The 17,570-nt window shown below is 38.8% G+C and overlaps 4 protein-coding genes across 5 annotated transcripts in view; 2 read left to right on the top strand and 2 right to left on the bottom strand.

The window, feature by feature from the left end:
* Positions 1 to 1,089: 1,089 nt before the first annotated feature.
* On the top strand, positions 1,090 to 3,458 carry gal3st1b (galactose-3-O-sulfotransferase 1b). The gene is made up of 3 exons (XM_085463683.1): positions 1,090 to 1,148; positions 1,931 to 2,072; positions 2,168 to 3,458. Exons 1-3 carry the CDS (start codon positions 1,133 to 1,135, stop codon positions 3,303 to 3,305), a joined length of 1,296 nt encoding a protein of 431 aa, XP_085319809.1. The 5' UTR covers positions 1,090 to 1,132; the 3' UTR covers positions 3,306 to 3,458.
* Positions 3,459 to 5,800: 2,342 nt separating this feature from the next.
* uqcr10 (ubiquinol-cytochrome c reductase, complex III subunit X) lies at positions 5,801 to 6,514 on the bottom strand. The gene is made up of 2 exons (XM_085463687.1): positions 6,330 to 6,514; positions 5,801 to 6,143 (listed from the first exon to the last, which is right to left on the bottom strand). Exons 1-2 carry the CDS (start codon positions 6,468 to 6,470, stop codon positions 6,096 to 6,098), a joined length of 189 nt encoding a protein of 62 aa, XP_085319813.1. The 5' UTR covers positions 6,471 to 6,514; the 3' UTR covers positions 5,801 to 6,095.
* Positions 6,515 to 6,537: 23 nt separating this feature from the next.
* Positions 6,538 to 11,582, top strand: zmat5 (zinc finger, matrin-type 5). Its single transcript, XM_085463686.1, has 6 exons — positions 6,538 to 6,644; positions 7,639 to 7,809; positions 7,939 to 8,001; positions 8,550 to 8,630; positions 10,380 to 10,488; positions 10,594 to 11,582. Exons 2-6 carry the CDS (start codon positions 7,683 to 7,685, stop codon positions 10,739 to 10,741), a joined length of 528 nt encoding a protein of 175 aa, XP_085319812.1. The 5' UTR covers positions 6,538 to 6,644; positions 7,639 to 7,682; the 3' UTR covers positions 10,742 to 11,582.
* Positions 11,583 to 13,264: 1,682 nt separating this feature from the next.
* The window catches only part of cabp7b (calcium binding protein 7b), a 28,331-nt gene continuing 24,025 nt past the window's right edge, over positions 13,265 to 17,570 (bottom strand). For both annotated transcript variants that reach the window (XM_085463685.1, XM_085463684.1), the window contains one exon: positions 13,265 to 17,505. In XM_085463685.1, the coding sequence (XP_085319811.1) occupies positions 17,378 to 17,505 (128 nt within the window). In that variant the 3' untranslated portion in view covers positions 13,265 to 17,377. The remainder of the gene's footprint in view (positions 17,506 to 17,570) is intronic.

Genomic DNA, 17,570 nt, shown 5'->3' with positions numbered 1-17,570 from the left:
TGGTATAGGTTCAACCCTGCTCTTATTTTTTAGTGAAATACTCTGGATCACCCTCTGACGTATTCTGATGTCAGTGACATCAGCCGTAGCTGTTGCCACATAGGAGTGGGCTCCCTCTGCTAAGTTGATGTGACCTACTGGAACAGATAATTCAGTAAACTGCAACAGCAGCTGAGCCAACACCTGTGCCCAAGTATCTAGGGACAGAAGAAAAACAGTCAGTAAGCACAGCACACACGGCTATATCCAAACTGTACCATGTCTAACCTGAGCACCAACATTCTATATTGTAAGTGTAAAGATAATGAATGATAGTAAGATTTGTGTTCTCAGGAGTCCAAACTGCATCCATGAACATTTGTGCAAGCTTTGAAACAGTATATCCTAGCTACATATATTCTAAACTGTGGATAGTAAATAACATGTGTACTAATAAAGTGTGTATGTGGTCACAGAGAACTGACTTGACATAAAAATCTTAATATATAGCTTAGTATAAAAAGAAAATGCTTTGTGACTTAACCAGTGCTCGTGTGACTGGACCAACAAGTTCTCTTAAACAGCATTAAGGTGTTTACTTTTTACTTTACCAGCTACTGCCTTTGGTTGGATACGATGGTTAAATGCAGGAAATTTACTTAAACTGGTTAGTACTAATTACTGCATTTACTTATTATAAACTGCTAAATAATATTTGGCTAATACAGTCTGTTTCAGACTTTAAAAAATAATTTGAGAAAACCTGGCAAAGAAGTAATAATGTGACTGGAGCTAGCACAGAGTTTAGTACACTTCTATAATACAGTTATAGTTATGCACCTCCTCTTATATTTGGAAGTTTCATCAATGCACTATCATCAAAGCCATAACATATTTACCATAACATATACTTGTACATATACACATGAATTGAACACATTTTAGAGCAACGTCTTTTTAGCTTGATAGGTTATTTATGACAACAGTTATACAGAGGTGTGTCCTTCAGGTCCAGGCTACTTTGCATACCTGCCCCTGTGGGAGGAGAATTCCTCTTCCTCTTTATCCAGCAGCCAATAAGATACCACTTCTAGGATGGACAAATGCGATTTCAAGGTCTAGAAGGGAGCCTAACCTCACCCTAACACCTCTAATGCTGTCATCTTCAGGTAAGTCAGACTCTCACTCTCTGTTTTGCTAGAAAAACTCCAACACCATTTACACGCAGGCTGAAAGTCTTAACTCGACTTACTTATTCGCTACTTGGTGACACACACTCAGCAAATACTCTCATACCTGGGTTGCTATCACAAGCAATATTTAGTCAGTACAAAAGAGCCAGAGTCACATGACACCACTTCTGCCTTTATCTGGAATGTTTATCTGGCCAATCAGAGGTGAGCATCTTTCCCGTGTCGATAACAGAAGTGCAGTAGAAACGTGATGTCCAGTCATTTTTCACTTCACATGAGATGTTTTCTTCGAGCACGATGCTGTTACAGCAAAGACTGATCTGTTTCTCTTCTCTGCTGTTTGTTGAAGAGGAAATTATAAAACCATAAACATGTGTTTAGTGTCAACATAGGGGCTGTATGTTTCATTTGAACGATGCAGCAATTTTCTCTCTTATCTCCTTAGTCTGTACCTCCCTCCTTGTTTATCATATGGACATTGTTTTAACCTTTTCCCCTTGACAGATTAAAACATAGGAATTGCATGTATGTTTATAAGTCGTTATTCATTACTGTTGCCATAAAAAATGAAAATGGAGGTAATTAGTAGGGTTTTGTGCAAGATGTTCCTGCCACAAATGCATACTTGGGCTGTTCATTGATTTGTCCGGCGCTTGTGAGAGCAGCAGTTAAACAGTAAAATCAAATGAAGTATGTAAATTCAGAGCCGTGTTTGCCTTTCGCCTCTATACTCGTGTAACCTCTGATTTCATTTTCAGGTTTCTTCTCGGTTCACATAATGTCAGGCATCAAAGCAACTAAATGCAAGGCTCTGTTACGAGTTCTGATTCCATGGGTTTTATTGACCAACGTCATGGTGGTGCTGTACTGCTTAAGAAACCCAAACCAAGTGAAACTCAGGTAAATATTTCAAAGGAAATCATTATTTTGTTCACAAAAGATAAGAGATATGATAAGATAAACTCGGTAAACTGACTTATTGGATATATTTACAGCGACTCCCAAGAAGACACGTGTCCCCTCGGTGTGGCAAAATTACAAAACAAAAGTTTGATCAAGCAGACTCACTCAGAAGAGTGCTCACCCAAAGTGAATGTCATGTTTATGAAGACGCATAAAACAGCTAGCAGCACCATCCTCAATATCCTCTTCAGGTTTGGAGAAAAGCACAAGCTCAGGTTTGCATTTCCTGATGGGCGCAATGACTTCTTCTACCCATCGCCGTTCCTGTGCTCCCAGGTGAAGGACTACAAACCTGGAGAATGTTTCAACATCGTTTGCAACCACATGCGCTTTGATCATCAAGAAGTGTCCAAGCTCCTGCCTCCAGACAGTGTGTACGTCACCATCTTGCGTGACCCGGTGGATCTTTTTGAATCTTCCTTCCATTACTACCACAAAGCAGTTCCCCTTACGTGGAGGATCAGAGGTGAAAACAAGCTGGCAGAGTTTCTGAACAACCCTCGGGCCTTTTACAGTCCAGAGGCTTTCAACTCATTCTATCTAAAAAATCTGCTCTTTTTTGACTTTGGTTTGGATAACAACCTCAAGGCTGATGATCCTCGCGTCATGACAGAAATTAAGAACTTATCAAGACGTTTTCATCTGGTCCTCATTGCAGAATATTTCGAGGAGTCTCTTATTCTGCTGAAGGATTTGCTCTGTTGGACAATGGAGGACATCCTGTACTTTAAGCTTAATGCTCGCAAGAGCTCATCCGTGTCTCATTTGGATGCTGAGATGAGAGCCAAAGCTCTACAGTGGAATGGGGCAGACTGGAAACTCTATCAGTATTTTAATGGTACCTTCTGGGCCAGAGTCGAGGCATATGGGAGAGAAAGAATGAAGCAGGAAGTAGAGGAGCTGAGGCGAAGAAATGCTGAGATGAAGGACATCTGTATTGAAGGCGGAGGTGCGGTTGAAGCGCAGAAGATTCAGAACAGGCGTTTCCTGCCCTGGCAGCCGGTTGGAGAGAGTTCCATCCTGGGTTACAACATTAAGAAAGATGTTGATCCGAGATTCAGGACAGTCTGTGAAAAAATGCTCACACCTGAAATACAATACTTATCCGAGCTGGGTGTAAGCCTGTGGCTCACAAGACTGTGGGGTTGGTTAAAAGATGCTATCTACTGACAGCTGAGCCATAGCCTACTGGTTTTAACAAGCGAATTGAGTAAAAATACTAATGTAGTGAATGTTCGTGTGTTATGCTCATCTCCTAACAAATGTTTTCACCTTATTTATTTTTAAACATTTTCAGGTTTTAATAATAAATTCTTACTGGCAGTTCATTGTCACGTGAAAATATGCCTATTTGAACTGTAAACACAGTAATGTCACATTTTGTGCACGTGTTATGGAATATATTCAGAGAAAGGCCAAAACATTGGTTATGTGTATCTCAAATAATACTCAACAAATACTGTGCTAGTGTGTTAGTGGCAATGTGTTTATGTTTTCTTTTTAACATTAGGTTTAGGCTTAAACAGGCTGGCTACTTACAAAACCAGCATTCCTGTTATAATGTGTTTATATGTTTGTTTTCTAATACATTTGTTTCAAGCTATGTAACAGCTCACCTACCCCTGGTATTGGTGTTTTGTTAAGCACATGGTAATCGAGCCATTAGTGAGTCATGAGCGATACCTGGATTCTTGCAGGTGGAAGTATGAGGCAGTGATAGTGTGCCCTCCACTGGCCTGGGACTCAAATGCAGCTGTGTGGAATGTATTTGAATGGCTGAGGCCTTTCTCCAACCCTCTCAATAGTTTACACCAGTTGTCTTCATCAATAACATGGTTGGACACGCGCACCTATCTATTAATCTTCAGTTCAGGCAGATGAAGTCATTGGTGACTCAGCTGATTAATGTGTTTAAATAAAGAGCTGTTGTATTTTGCCAAAATTTGCCTCTTTGGCATTTCAAGACTGAGAAGGTTTTAGTTAGTGACTTTTAATTTCTTCACTTGGTAGCTGCTGGCAGATGCACTGACACTTGGAGAGTACACAAACTCCAGTGATACATGGACCTCCTTGCACTGGATAAATTTAAGAGCATAATCACTTTTTATGTCCATGGAGAAGTTCTGCACAGGTTTGGCTCCCTGAGAATGATAGTGATATGGAGAGCATGTTGTCAGAATCTGGAGCTTAGATGCACCTCCCCTGCATTGTGAAAATATGAATCACGTTTTTGCTTAAGGATGATTTCTTATACATGTGCTTGCAGCAGAGCTAAGACAGTGTTTTTGCAACTGTTTTTGTATTTTGTTTTAGTTTAGTTTCCATTTGTTGTGATAGTGGGTGCTTGTTTAGTTATTGAGTTTGATAAGATTAAGTGTTACTTCTAATTATTACAACTGATAAGTTTAAGTTTTACAGTACAAATAACACTAACATCCCATCACTTACTGTCACTTGACTTGGCAAGGTTGTTTGAACTGCCGAGGTTTGAAACAAAAATACATGTTTATGTTATTTAGTTAGCACAAAATCTTGTGTATAAATTTTCCAGAACTAAAACATTTTTTACACCTGCTTTTAGTTTGTAGTCAGGCAAACTGTAAAAAGCAACAGCAGAAAGCTTGTGACAGGTGTGTTTGAGTATCAGTCATTACCTACTGTGTATCAGCCAATGAATGTAACTGATACAATCTAGCAGCCTGAAAATCATTTACCTTTTGGTGATGTGAATGTTATTTTTGTTACATGAACTTGACCCAGTTTTACTGTAATGCAGTGAGTGTGGCCATAGTGGTCAATTGGTCCAAATATTTTTGTGGTTATGTGGCAGTTTGCCTCATTTAACTGGGTGCCTTTTCTGCTTGTGTGTTTCCCTCTGCAATTTCCTTCCCTGCTTAACAATATAATAAAGTAGAAGTGCTTCAAATTGCTGAAAGACAGAATCCTGCTCTTGTATAACTTCCACAAGAAAATTATGGAATTAATAGTTTTTCTTTCGGTGATCAGTCTTTTAATGCAGGTTTAACAGAGTGCATGAATAGGGGTTCATTCACATTCACCCATAAAAGCACAAGATCCAAGACCGGGAAGACACACACATTGACCTTTTGAGGGGCCTAGTGCTGGTCCTAAGCCTGGAACAGTGGGAGGGTTGGAACAGGAAGGGTTTCCAGTATAAAATCTATGCCACCCTCCATTAAGATATTAAGACTTGTACATTCATTGAAGGGGATATTACAAAATTGTTAAGCATTGACAAATGACTTCAGAACTCTTAGCTGAAAACCCCATAGCAACTCAACTTCTGCAAATATATACTAGACAACGTCTTTTCCCCATTAAACAGACACCTTGTGTGTGCTTCTGTGTGGATTTTCTTCAAGACCTTCAGTTTTTCTTGTCATCAAATAATGTCAGATTAATGCTGCCTCTGTAACCCCACACAAGAGAGACTGCCTCAACAATACACTTTGCTGGTTAAATACAGGTTGAAAAAAAATGTTTTCTTCAAGAACTGATGCCAACAAAAGTAGAAATCACTTGCTTAAAAGTTTGCAAACATGCAGTTGACACGAGTTCTCTCCTAGATACTAGAAATAACTACATGGTGAAAGGACATAGAAACTTTTTAAAGATATTCAACGTGATAAACCAAGACGCTTAAGTATGTTAGACAAATACATGTTTAATTTAACAATTTACAATCAGCGAGGAAAACAAAGGAGTTACAATTAACATCAAGGAAGGAGACGAAGCGACAGGAACCACTGCTCCATCTTCACGGGGTCTGGACCGTCTGTCGGCTCTCGTAGGTCCCTTGGCAGCCGCCGATAGCCTGGGCATGACTTTGAGCACATTGTCCATGTTGAATTGATTCAGGTGTGGAGCCCATGAAGAATGGATAATGGAAATGTGACAACATATGCCATCGAGCCTTATAGAACCCCAGCCAGTGTCCCATTATTCTTCTTTGTTTTCATAGTTGTGCTTAATATGTTTCCACAGTTTCTGCAATAAAACACATACAATGTAACGTTAGAGTTTTCAGACAACTGATGGGCATTGCTAAACGAAGTAGTTGTCAAAAGACCAGAACGCTCGACTTAGCGGGCAAGTTAGCTCGGCTAACGCTAGCGCCGCTTCGCCCTCTGCGTACAAGGTCAGGTGCTTTAAAAGCTCAAAACACGCACTCACCCCGCGATTCATTTGCTCAAAGATCGCATCTCCACCTTGGTCAAATACTCGTTCAAAGAGGACAGCTCCAACCATGATGGTTACAGCGAACGTAGATGTCCTCCTGAAGAGAAGATTGTAGACAGACTTAGCCAACGCCATGTCGACGGTTCAGTACTCACTGCGCAGGAACGGATGTGCTAGCGCGAAACTTCCGCTTTAGCTTGGTGGCCGGATGCTAATAAACAGATACCCGGTACCTTTTGTTAGGACAACGCCTTTGCCACCTAGATTGTAGCCAGCATGCTATAATCTCGTCGGGGATAAATATTTGAGGTATGGTTTGCTGTGCGGTTTTGGGCTTGAGAGTGTGATTAGTATGCACGTGTTTCGTCTCAGTGCTTCTTCAATTATGCTTCGTAGTTTCAGACTTAAAAAACAAACAAAAACAAAACAGATAGCAACTAAATAAATGGTCGCGGGCGTTTGTGTCAGTAGATGTGCTGTTGGTCCCAGTTTGTCGTGTAAGGACTTTTATTCCCAAGCATTTTTAACCCTGGCTTGCACACGTGAACGTATATGAACATTTTGCTGTAAACGTCTTCTTATTCTTCCGGCTGCTCTCTTTAGTGGTGGGCCACCGCTCCTTCAAGACACCCATGAATCTTTTCTTTGGTTTCCTCTTTTCCTTATGCCTGCGAGCTACATATTCAACATCTTTTGTCCATAATATCCACTATCCCCCATTTGCAATTATCCAAAACATCTCAGCCTTGCCTCTCTAACTTTGTCTCCAAACTGAGCTGTCCCGCTGATGTACTCATTTCTAATCCTGTCTATTCTGGTCACTCCCAGTCAAGATTTTCAGCATCTCCAGCTCCACCTCCTGTTTTTCTTTCTTTTTACCATCTCCAAACCATAGATCTCACTGCAATCTTGTAAACCTTCTCTTTCACTCTTTCACCCTGAAACTCATCTCCGTTCACTCCAACCTGCCTGCACTCTCTTCTTCACCTCTCTTGTGCACTGTCTGTTGCTTTGGATGATTGACCCTGGGTCATCTGCCTCCACTACCTCTACTATTTGCATCTTCACTGTTACGCCTGTCTCCCTTTTCACTCACACACCTCTCCAGGGTTTCTTACATATGTACTTGCTCATATTTTTGTTATAATCTAATAGATGTGGGCACAGTGGTCAGTTGTTCCTTACTGATGTAGGTTTTCTTAGTTAAAGTCACCCTAACCATGGTATAGAAACTATTCACATATTCTTTTACTCTATATTTTCAGAACAGTTTTGATTTTGTTTACTATTTACTGTCTTTCAGGTGTTTAAAGGTGATATTGCAATACTCCGAACACAACTTTGACCATGGGGAAGAGGTACTACTGTGACTACTGCGACCGGTCCTTTCAGGACAACATGCATAACAGAAAAAAGCATCTGAATGGTGTTCAGCATCACCGAGCAAAAAAAGCTTGGTTTGACAATTTTAGAGGTGAGAGTAGCAGTTATTTCTGAGACCAGGGTTTTCATATCCATGAAAATCTGTAGTTGAAAAATGATGCATTGCTTTTTCATAATATGTGATTAACTGTGTATGATAACCAGCATTTTCTCTTCACAGACTCTGCAGCTATTCTGAATGATGAGCAAGAAAAGAAGCCCTGCAGGAAGTTTCTCCAAAAAGGTATCAGAATGACCTGTAATTCTCTACTGACAAATACAAGCAATAGCAAAGTTGCTTTATTTAGTGCTACTTATACTAACTCTAGATTACAACACCATGGCCAGCAGTAACGGTGTGAGGAATGTTGGAGCCACTTTGACCAGTGTTTATCTTTTCTCTAGCATATTCTAGGATGTCCTTCTTTCTTCTGAAATACTGAAATAAATTGTTACTTCTAGGCAGGACTATTTGAATTCCTTATTATTCGAAAGGATCCCTGAAAAGTCTTCCAAAAAGTTTCAGTGAGCGTACTAACAGTGCTGTCATCTTCCTCCCACCCTCGACCTGTTGCAGGAGATAGCTTCCCTTCCAATATCTTGGGTGTGACTGTGAAAAAATGGAAGCCAAGATCGTGTTTAAACCTGATAACAAGGCTGTCGGGGGTTTCTCCCAATTATTATATTGTTTTTACTCTACAAAGTAAAGCACTTTGATCATATTTTTGTGAATTGATTTAGTATCAGTAAAAATGAATTTAAATTTGGAATTTCTTTCTCTCTGTTTTTTAGGAATTTGTGATTTTGGCTCCAACTGCAGGTTTTCTCATATGACAGAAGAAGAGCTATTTAACTTACAAAGACAGGTGGAAGGTAAGCTGTGAACAGAAGATGGTGCTGTTTACCTTGTGATACGCTTTACAGGACCCTGAAGCAAAGCAAGCATCATATACAGATCATTTCAAATGGAAAGATATTTTTCTAATCAAAGTAAAAACATTTACTTGAACTTTTAGCTTTGTATTACAATTGTTAAATATATAATACTGGAGAATACTGTGTTCTCTTTTCAACCTCACTCCCTATAGCAGTGGAAAGCATCTTCTTGTGTGCCCACTAATACCCCGTCTAAGACACATAAATCACTTCAAGAAAACGGTGTCTGTCCCCTGGCTCTATACCAGCGTCCTTGTTTTCTTCCACGTGAAGATCATTAGAGCGAACTTAAACCTAATTTATCACGTTACTTTAAATCTTTGCGGCCGTCTTATATACCAAAATAGTGTTTCTCACTCTCCGACGTCTCACTGGTGATTAAGATCATTGGACTGAATCCCACCGCCGTGGACCAGATTATAACACCGGCCCAGACCCGAATTTAACGTCCTGGGGCTCTCTCCTCGTCCAAGAGGGCTGTGCACAGGCTTCGGTGCTGGCTCCCCACGGCGTCAGGAATCAGTGCTGGATCCTGGAACAGAGTCACAGATAACAGTTCTGATATTTTCTGATCCGGCTACGAAGGACCAAATAGATGTTAGGGAAAATATTATAAAACACTTCTTCAGTAAAGACTTCAGAGAAGAGAAACACAGACAGTTTTACTTGTTGCTTAGCAAGGGCAGCTCTGAGCTCTCGCACGAGAGTGAGGGCTCAGGGACTCGCGCTCAGAGACTGCCCCGGTCTTTATTTTATAGTTCCTGTGTGTGTGTGTGTGTGTGTGTGTGTGTGTGTGTGTGTGTTGCTGATCAAAGGGTCATAAAGCACAAAAGGTACATCCTTGGTCAGGAGAAGGGTGACCCCCCCCCTCACCCTGGATAACACAGTGAGGAAGTCCTGCAGTTCATCTAAATGTAAAGAAGCACTTAAACTAAAACAGACATAGCTACGTTAATCCTACCGTAAAACAATAAAACAAGGTACGAGCTCTTTCCCATGCTCCCAGGATGTGGGGGTGAACCAAGCCTGCTGAAAATCACACATCCTGTCACTACACAATTGATTATATGCCTCTAAGCATACATGGTTAAACATTTCCTAATACAAATAACTACATGCAGTATTCTACCATATGCAAACTTATATCACTAAAAGATTATACTGACTACTAAATACAATTTTCCATTGACATAGACTTTAGAGTATGCAATCTGAGAATGATCTGTAACATCCATTATGAGATACAGAGTACCGTAAGGTTCGAAAGAGAGTGTCCATTCACCAGAGTAACACCGGTTCTCTGAAAGCTGAGTGCGGTATCTCACTGCACTGCCGTATTTGCAAGGGCACGTGGAAGAAGTACCTTGAAAATGTCTGGTGGGGCTATCATAAAGGGTGTTGGGGAGCCCATGTTGGTTTGTCTTAGTTGGATGTGGTGGTGGAGGAGCTTCTATGATTGGCCATGCCAGAAAGCACTCGCCGTTGTGAGATGACTGACTGTTTTCAGAGAACCGGGGTTACTGAATTAAAACCACAAAGACCAGCAGTTAAACATTCTCTGGAAAAAAAATAGTTCAAAGAAACTGCTAGTAAAGAAAGACAAGTACTACTTGTTGAGCACATTTCCTACAGATGAGTGTGTAAACTGCTATATGCTGAGTTGAATGAGCTATTTCCTTTTCTCAGATGAAAGACAACACAGAGAGGACTCTGAGGACAGAATTATGCCTGGACGAAGTATAGAAGAATGGCTCTCGAGAAGGGAAAAGAAGAGAGCTGCCCTCGGTAGTAAAGGGTATGTACCTTCATTTTTGTTTTAACACTCATTCTACATGGCTCGCATGACAAATTTTACTCCTGTTGATTATGAATTCACCTATTCTATTATTTATTTCTACAGAGATCTAAAAACCGAGGAAGACAGTGAGGAAAGTCAAGCAGAAAATGGCATACTTCAGCAGCTCCTCTCCATTCTTGACCTACCGCCCTCACTTCAACCCCCTCCTCCAGGCGGGTGGAAAATCAGCATGAACACTGAGTGGGGTTGAGTGACATTCGCTTTGAGGGTTCAGATGACTGTTAAGCCAATACCTAACATTAATAAAAGGAGGAATAGTTCAGAAAACCAATATTATTTTAGTTTTTTAAGGATTTTCAACATGAAAGGAAGATTTCACTTGTTGTTTGTTGCTGTTTTTCGTTTGAATAATAAATGTACTTCTCTTAGATGAGTAAAGTATTTGCATATATTTCAAAACAAAATCTGAGATGAACAGTAACTGTACAACATTGGGGTAATTGATGCAGTTTTTGCACTGATAAGTCACAGAGTGGCCTTAAAGTGAGACTCCTCTGAGGAGTTACATTTGATATGATGTGGGCCCAAAGGGAATGAATGATTGCCGAGCAGATGGAAACCTTTTTTTTTTTTTTTTTTTTTGCATGGTTTTAATTCTGTGCTGCATCATGGGGGATTCCTTGATCTCCATCCATCCATCCATTCGCGTCCGCTTATCCTTTTCAGGGTCGCAGTGGGCGCTGGAGCCTATCCCAGCTGTCATAGGGCAAGAGGCGGGGTACACCCTGGACAGGTCACCAGTCTGTCGCAGGGCCAACACACAGAGACAGACAACCATTCGCACTCACATTCACTCGCACATTCACACCTATGATCTTGATCTCATGACTTCATTTTTATTACTAACCCAGCCACTAGAAAACACAATTTAATTTTCAAAATGATATGTGAAGTGAAACACTGGATTGAATCTTATAATGAAACTTTTATTAGTCAGAAAGTTGGTTAATTTATTTCTTAGTAAGCATCGTGCAAATCCCTTGGATTTGTGACTAATATATTTCTAATTGTCTTTGTTTTTTTTTGTTTTTTGTTTTTAAAAAACCCCTCAAGTATTTAATATTCTTTGCTCAGATTATGCTGAAATGTACAGTAGTCACTCATCCTTCACAACACCTGCCTAATATTATGTAGGTCTCCCTTGTGCTTGAAGGCTACCACTGGATGCTATTAGGGAAACGGTGGCGGTGACAAGGTTAGGGATGTGGCATCTTGCTTTTGCCTGGCTGCTTGCAGGTTGACCATCCCCTATGCATCACATGTATGCTTGTTAAACATGCACATGTGTTGTTGGCAGACTGGACTCAGAGGTGTCCAGGTCCCTAACCTTGCACAGGTCCTCTATGCAGTGTGCTGTGGTGTCTGGCACAGGGATATTGCAGATCCTTTGACTCAGTTGAGGTGTTGGGTGGGAATTCCGTGGATCAGGCTTGTTTCACCTAAAGATGCTCTATCTCATTATTGTTGTTTTTAAGGAATCCTCTTTGGTTTGTGTCATTTGTGTTATTTCAATGAAATACAGTCAATTCAAAAAACATTTTCTTTGGATTTACTTAAGGCAAGTGGTTCCATCCAAGTGAGAAATTCTTAAGAAATACAAAACAGGGTGTTGAATGGCAATGGGACAAATGACCAAAGTAAACTTAAACTGTTTCTTAGGAGTTAACACAGTTGTGTGGAAACATTTGACATAACTTTCTCAATGACATCAGATATAAGTGTAGGAGACTGAGATATACAGAGTTGACAGTCCTGGGAAATTGCCATCTGTGAAGTTGTTTTTCTTAACCATTGAAAGACTTCTGTCATCATGCACTTTAGTTGTCTTTTGTGATCTTTTTATGCCTTTTGGTGCTGCTGAGCCGACCAGTCTATTTATTCTGTTTTAGAATGAATCAGATTGTAGATTTGGACACTTGTAGTTTTTGCTATATCTTTGATCAATTTATAGTGAAAACAAAATACACTGAAAACATATATTAAACACTTGGAAGAAACTTCAGATATTATGTCCATTTCATTTGTTATTAATTAACATGGGAACAGGCCTCACCTGGTCAGTCAACTGTCCAATTATTTTTAAGCATCTTAATATCAGGAACTACATGTAAATATGGCTGTAACTCCTTAACTGATGCAACAAAGCGGAAACTCTCCACTTCAATCACATCTTGATTCTTAGCTTACAATACTCAAAACTACAAAAATCGTGTCCAACAAGTTAAGAACTTGTAACTGTATGTCACTCGGTATCCTTTTCTCCCACTGGTGGTTATTTGTCTCACCTCAGATTTGGAAAAGAGTTTAACTCTCGCCCCACAGCTTCACCTCAGTAAAGGTTACCATGTCTGGATGTCATTGACATTCCAGTCCTTTTGCTATATTGCTGCTTGTCTTATCCAGTGTGGACACTCCTGTGTTGTTCTAAATCACATTATTGATAGTTGTTGGCGGGACCAAGCAACAAAACAATTTGCCAAGAAAAAAGCAGTGAAAAAGGGGCTGATTATAAGGAAACATGGCAACTGTTCTCCCTCGAATGTGAAGCGGCTGAAAACGAGATAAATTCAGAATTTTTTAGATCTGCTCTTAATTTTCTTGTTGCCCTCCAAATTATAAATAAATTCCACAATAACTCTTTCTACGTTTATGAACTATTTCTACTTTTCTTACATCTTTTAAATTGAAATTTAAAAAAACAAACAGCTTTCTTAATGCACTTGTTTTTATTGGACTACATGCATCTATAGACATCACTTACATAAGTGTATAATTGATGCAGTAACCTCTACATGTGCAGTAACAGTTACTGAAAAAACTAAATAAAAACAAAGCAGGATATTGTGTTAAGAACAGAGAAGTGATAAAGATAAAACAGAAATACTTAATATTTTATTATGACACCTATTAAAAATAAATCTTGTATCATTTTTTCCCTCAAGCCATGTATTCATGTGATTGATTTCCCATCCTTTTACATCTTTACTTCAGTTTCATGAAAGTGCAGCTTTTAAAACTCCAAGTTACAAAAGGCACAGAACAGAAAACCTTGACAGTCAAAATTAAATTTACATTTAAATTGAACATTTTTAACAACCTGTTGACAAAATTGACATAAATCTTTTCATCAAAACACAGTAACCTACAGAATAGGACACAATTTGTCACACGTGTTAAGATTTGGCACAGTAACTATATTTTACATTCACATAAAATCCCATACTTTACATGATATGTTCATGGAGAGGTAATGTGATGTCATACAAATAGTTTTTTAAATTCTTTTACATAAACACCTACTATATACGGAAAAAATATCAGTTTTATTGCCAGTATGACTCTCAGTAGTATATACTTTCACTCTGATATAGCTTTCATAAACCTTTAAGGTAAAAAGAGGAAGAAAAAAATATAGAGAATATTGTTTGTTAAAGAAAACATTCAGAAAAATGACAAATAATCAAAAAAGTTGTGTGCATGGCGTAAATACATGCAAACGATTTTATCTGAATGTCCAGTCAGACTGGAAAATTATATCTGAAACCTATTTTTGTTTTTTTGTTTTTTTTACAAAACATTATGCTTACATTCATAATAAATCCACATAGATTTAATGTATTACTTTCCAAGTAAGAAAATATAACCATGTTATACTTTAAACAATATGTTGTTTTGGTGGTCCATGTAAAAGCCAGAAAACAACATTTTTATGATATGTCAAATTACTGTTCACAGCATACTGCAAAGTATTTAGTATTCTACAGTTTTTCTGAACTGATAACACACAAGCTTTGTTTCTTTGTATCAAATGCACAGTTTTCTAAATCTAGTATTAAATTAATCGCTCTCCTGGCAAAACATTTTCTTTTACAAAGTTAGATGCAATTTGCAGATCTAGTTTACTCCTAAATACACTCTCACTCACATTTTGACACTGATATACTTGTGAAGCTTAACGGAAACCGCAGGAGGCATAAGTTAAGCACATTTCCTAAGAACAACTTAAAATTGTTCAGGCTTGCTGTTAATTATGTTATTTACTCAGTTTAAGCGGTGTCAGATTGTACAGCCGGTAATTATGAGTAGAAAGTGGAGCAGGACAAAGAATTCAAACCACACTTGTCATGTTCTCTGTGGCTGAATACTGAATAGTCAGTGCATTTACAGGAAATTGTCACTTTATTAGTCACACAGTGCAGGTAAAGGGTTCGACCCTCTTTTGCATTCTGAACTGCTTTAATTTTTCATGGCACAGATTCAACAAGGTGCTGGAAACACTCAGAGATTTTGGTCCATATTAACATGAAAGCATCTCACAGTTTCTGCAAGTTTGTTGGTTACACAGCTATGATTGGTTGGGTTGAGATCTGGTGACTGTGGAGCCCATTTGAGTAGCCCATCTGGCACCAGCAAAAATGCCATGTTTAAAGTCACTTAACTATATTTCCTTGCTCAGTGCAGCAGATTGTCTTGTCCATATCTACATGCCTAAATGTACTGAACTGCTGCCATGTGATTTGCTGATAAGACAGCTGTGTGAAACAGTTTAACAGATGTGTATAATAAAGTGGCCGGAGGAATGTATACATTTGTGCAATTTGTAGAACAAACAGATTGACCTTTTCTGAAAATATGTGCTCTGAACATTGAGTTGGATTGTTTTAGTGTGACATATTCATCAGAGTCATGATAGTCATATTACCAGAGGAGACTTGTCTAAATTCAGGTTTTTATTTTATAAACTGGGTTTTGTGTTTTTAGATGACAGAAATCGCCAAGAAACGTGTCTTAACAGTTGCGAAAAGCTGTAATACTGTGCACATCCACAAAAAAGTCGACATTTACAGAAAAATGTCAAATACTGAGATATTTTTTTTTGCAATGATCACTTTACAAATTGCATAATTATTTGAACACTTACACCAGATTTCAATAATCTCACACACATATAACACACATTTACTTCTAATCTAATGTACATGCAATTTTGCAGCTTGAATTACTTCATACTTATTTGCTATAAATACAATTATTATTTAGTTTTATCTAAATTCTAAACTTCTTTTGATTTATTTATAGCTGGTAGCTCGTGTCATACAGCTACTCAAATGTTTTTTAGTGCCTCGTTATGATTTTGATGCGTCTTACAGATGCGCACATTTGAAACATGCAGCATGTGCATGTATTGCAGGCAGGCTATGGATATAAAACATGTTATTCGTTTGGCTGGACATCAAGATACCAGTATTTCTCTTTGTATCTGGAGCTTTTATATAAAGCCCACACACACACACTCTTGTTTGGTTTATTAATTCTTGTGATTTTTTTTGTGAAGTTTAATTCTTCAGCTACAGTTGTTTCACATTACAGCTAACAAAATATAAATTTGCTTTACAAAGCAATCTCAATCTGCTCAGCCAAGAAAGATTCTTCTGAGCTTTAAAGCAAAAATAATTAACTGTGAAAAAAGTGTGACATTTCTATTGAAACAGGCCTGTCGGAGTTTCTTCCACTGATAATTTGACTAGAGTACATAACATGCGTTGTGGATCACAACTGTAGATCCTCTCTTTTGAGCTGTGAATCCAGTTGTTGTGCTTGTTGACCGGTTTATGCCTCTCGCTGCAAATATTTTGATGCTTTCACATTTTCTCTTTGTCCATTTGTTTAAATATAATGCGCTTTCATTTTGATTCAAATTGAGGTCTTTGTTAGAAGCTGAAGCTACAAGTTAGCGAATGCATGATTTAGGTTTGTGGCAACTGGTGGGACAAGAAACAAACCTAACAGTTTGAATGACTTCATGAAACTCTCTGTGTTGGTCTTAAAATAAATGTAACATGACAATATTTTAGCTCAGGCATTGTAGCAGTTTGTTGAAACTGTACAGCAGCACTCCGATGCTAGCCTTAGCTCAGCAGCATGATCTTAATGAGAGTGACTGCATGCTAATGCTAATGCTAATGCAGCTCACCCATTTGTGGTTCATCTATCACAAAAACTGAGCAAAAATATCAACAAAATAGCAGAGAAAAAACAAAACAGGGCACCGCCAAATTCATTAGATCTCACAGTATGGGTGCCATGAATGACATGCAACATTCATGGAAATATTTCAAGCTGGATAAAGGGATGAACCAATTAAATCGAACTGACTGACAGACTGATACATCCATTAGTAGTCCAGTTTTGTGTTTTGAATTTGAGGGGCTCTTTTTGGTATTTTTAGATCGCAGAAGGTGCTGGTTAAGTCTGTCAGACCTGATGCAAGTTGAAAGTCATGACACAATACAGTAAACAGAGACATAAGAGACAGCATGCAGTGCACAGTGATTTGTCCTTGTGTTTTTAGCTCGATTTGAAATTACGGAGTATGTGGCCCGCTTTTGTATTGCTTTATTACTATCATTGGTGCTATCGTTATTTGGTGCACTCCAAATGGCAGGGTTCTTGAGAGCAACATTAAATGCACTGACAAAGCACAGCTATTGTTACAACACTTGCTGCACTCTGAAATTTTGGAGAATTGGAGCCTGATTTTCTGTCTAATCTTAGCAAACATCAGCCATCTTAATGAATGAGATGTAACTTGTTTTGGATAACAATCAGCCCTTGAAATACCTTTCTCTCTATTGTCTGTACTACGATTAGTGATCACACAGAACCACTGCATGACATCATTTTATCCATATCAGAGCGATCCTATGATTGCATCATCAAGGGTGTCAGCTGTGAATAAAACCCAAAATGATAAAGTATTTTGGTTAACATTTGCATTTTCCCTGTCTGTCTGTAAATCCGTTTGTAACCAGCAGGCATCGCGTATTTACTTCATCCCTCTGCGGAGCATTTGATTCGCTGCGATGAGCATGACGCTGATGATAAATGCGATAGCGAAGGCACAAATCAGGCTTTTACGCACACAAGTGTGTTTTTCCTGTTGTGTTGGGCTTGCTGCGGAAAGAAAGGGAAGAAGAGACAGAACAAAACTGCGTCAGTGGAGCTTTAGAAATGTATGA

This window comes from Copadichromis virginalis, linkage group LG7, assembly GCF_057382275.1.
Source record: "Copadichromis virginalis isolate Kocher_CV1m ecotype Utaka linkage group LG7, C_Virginalis_male_GT1.1, whole genome shotgun sequence".
NCBI lineage: Eukaryota > Metazoa > Chordata > Actinopteri > Cichliformes > Cichlidae > Copadichromis > Copadichromis virginalis.
This window is presented reverse-complemented; position numbering and strand designations above follow the sequence as displayed.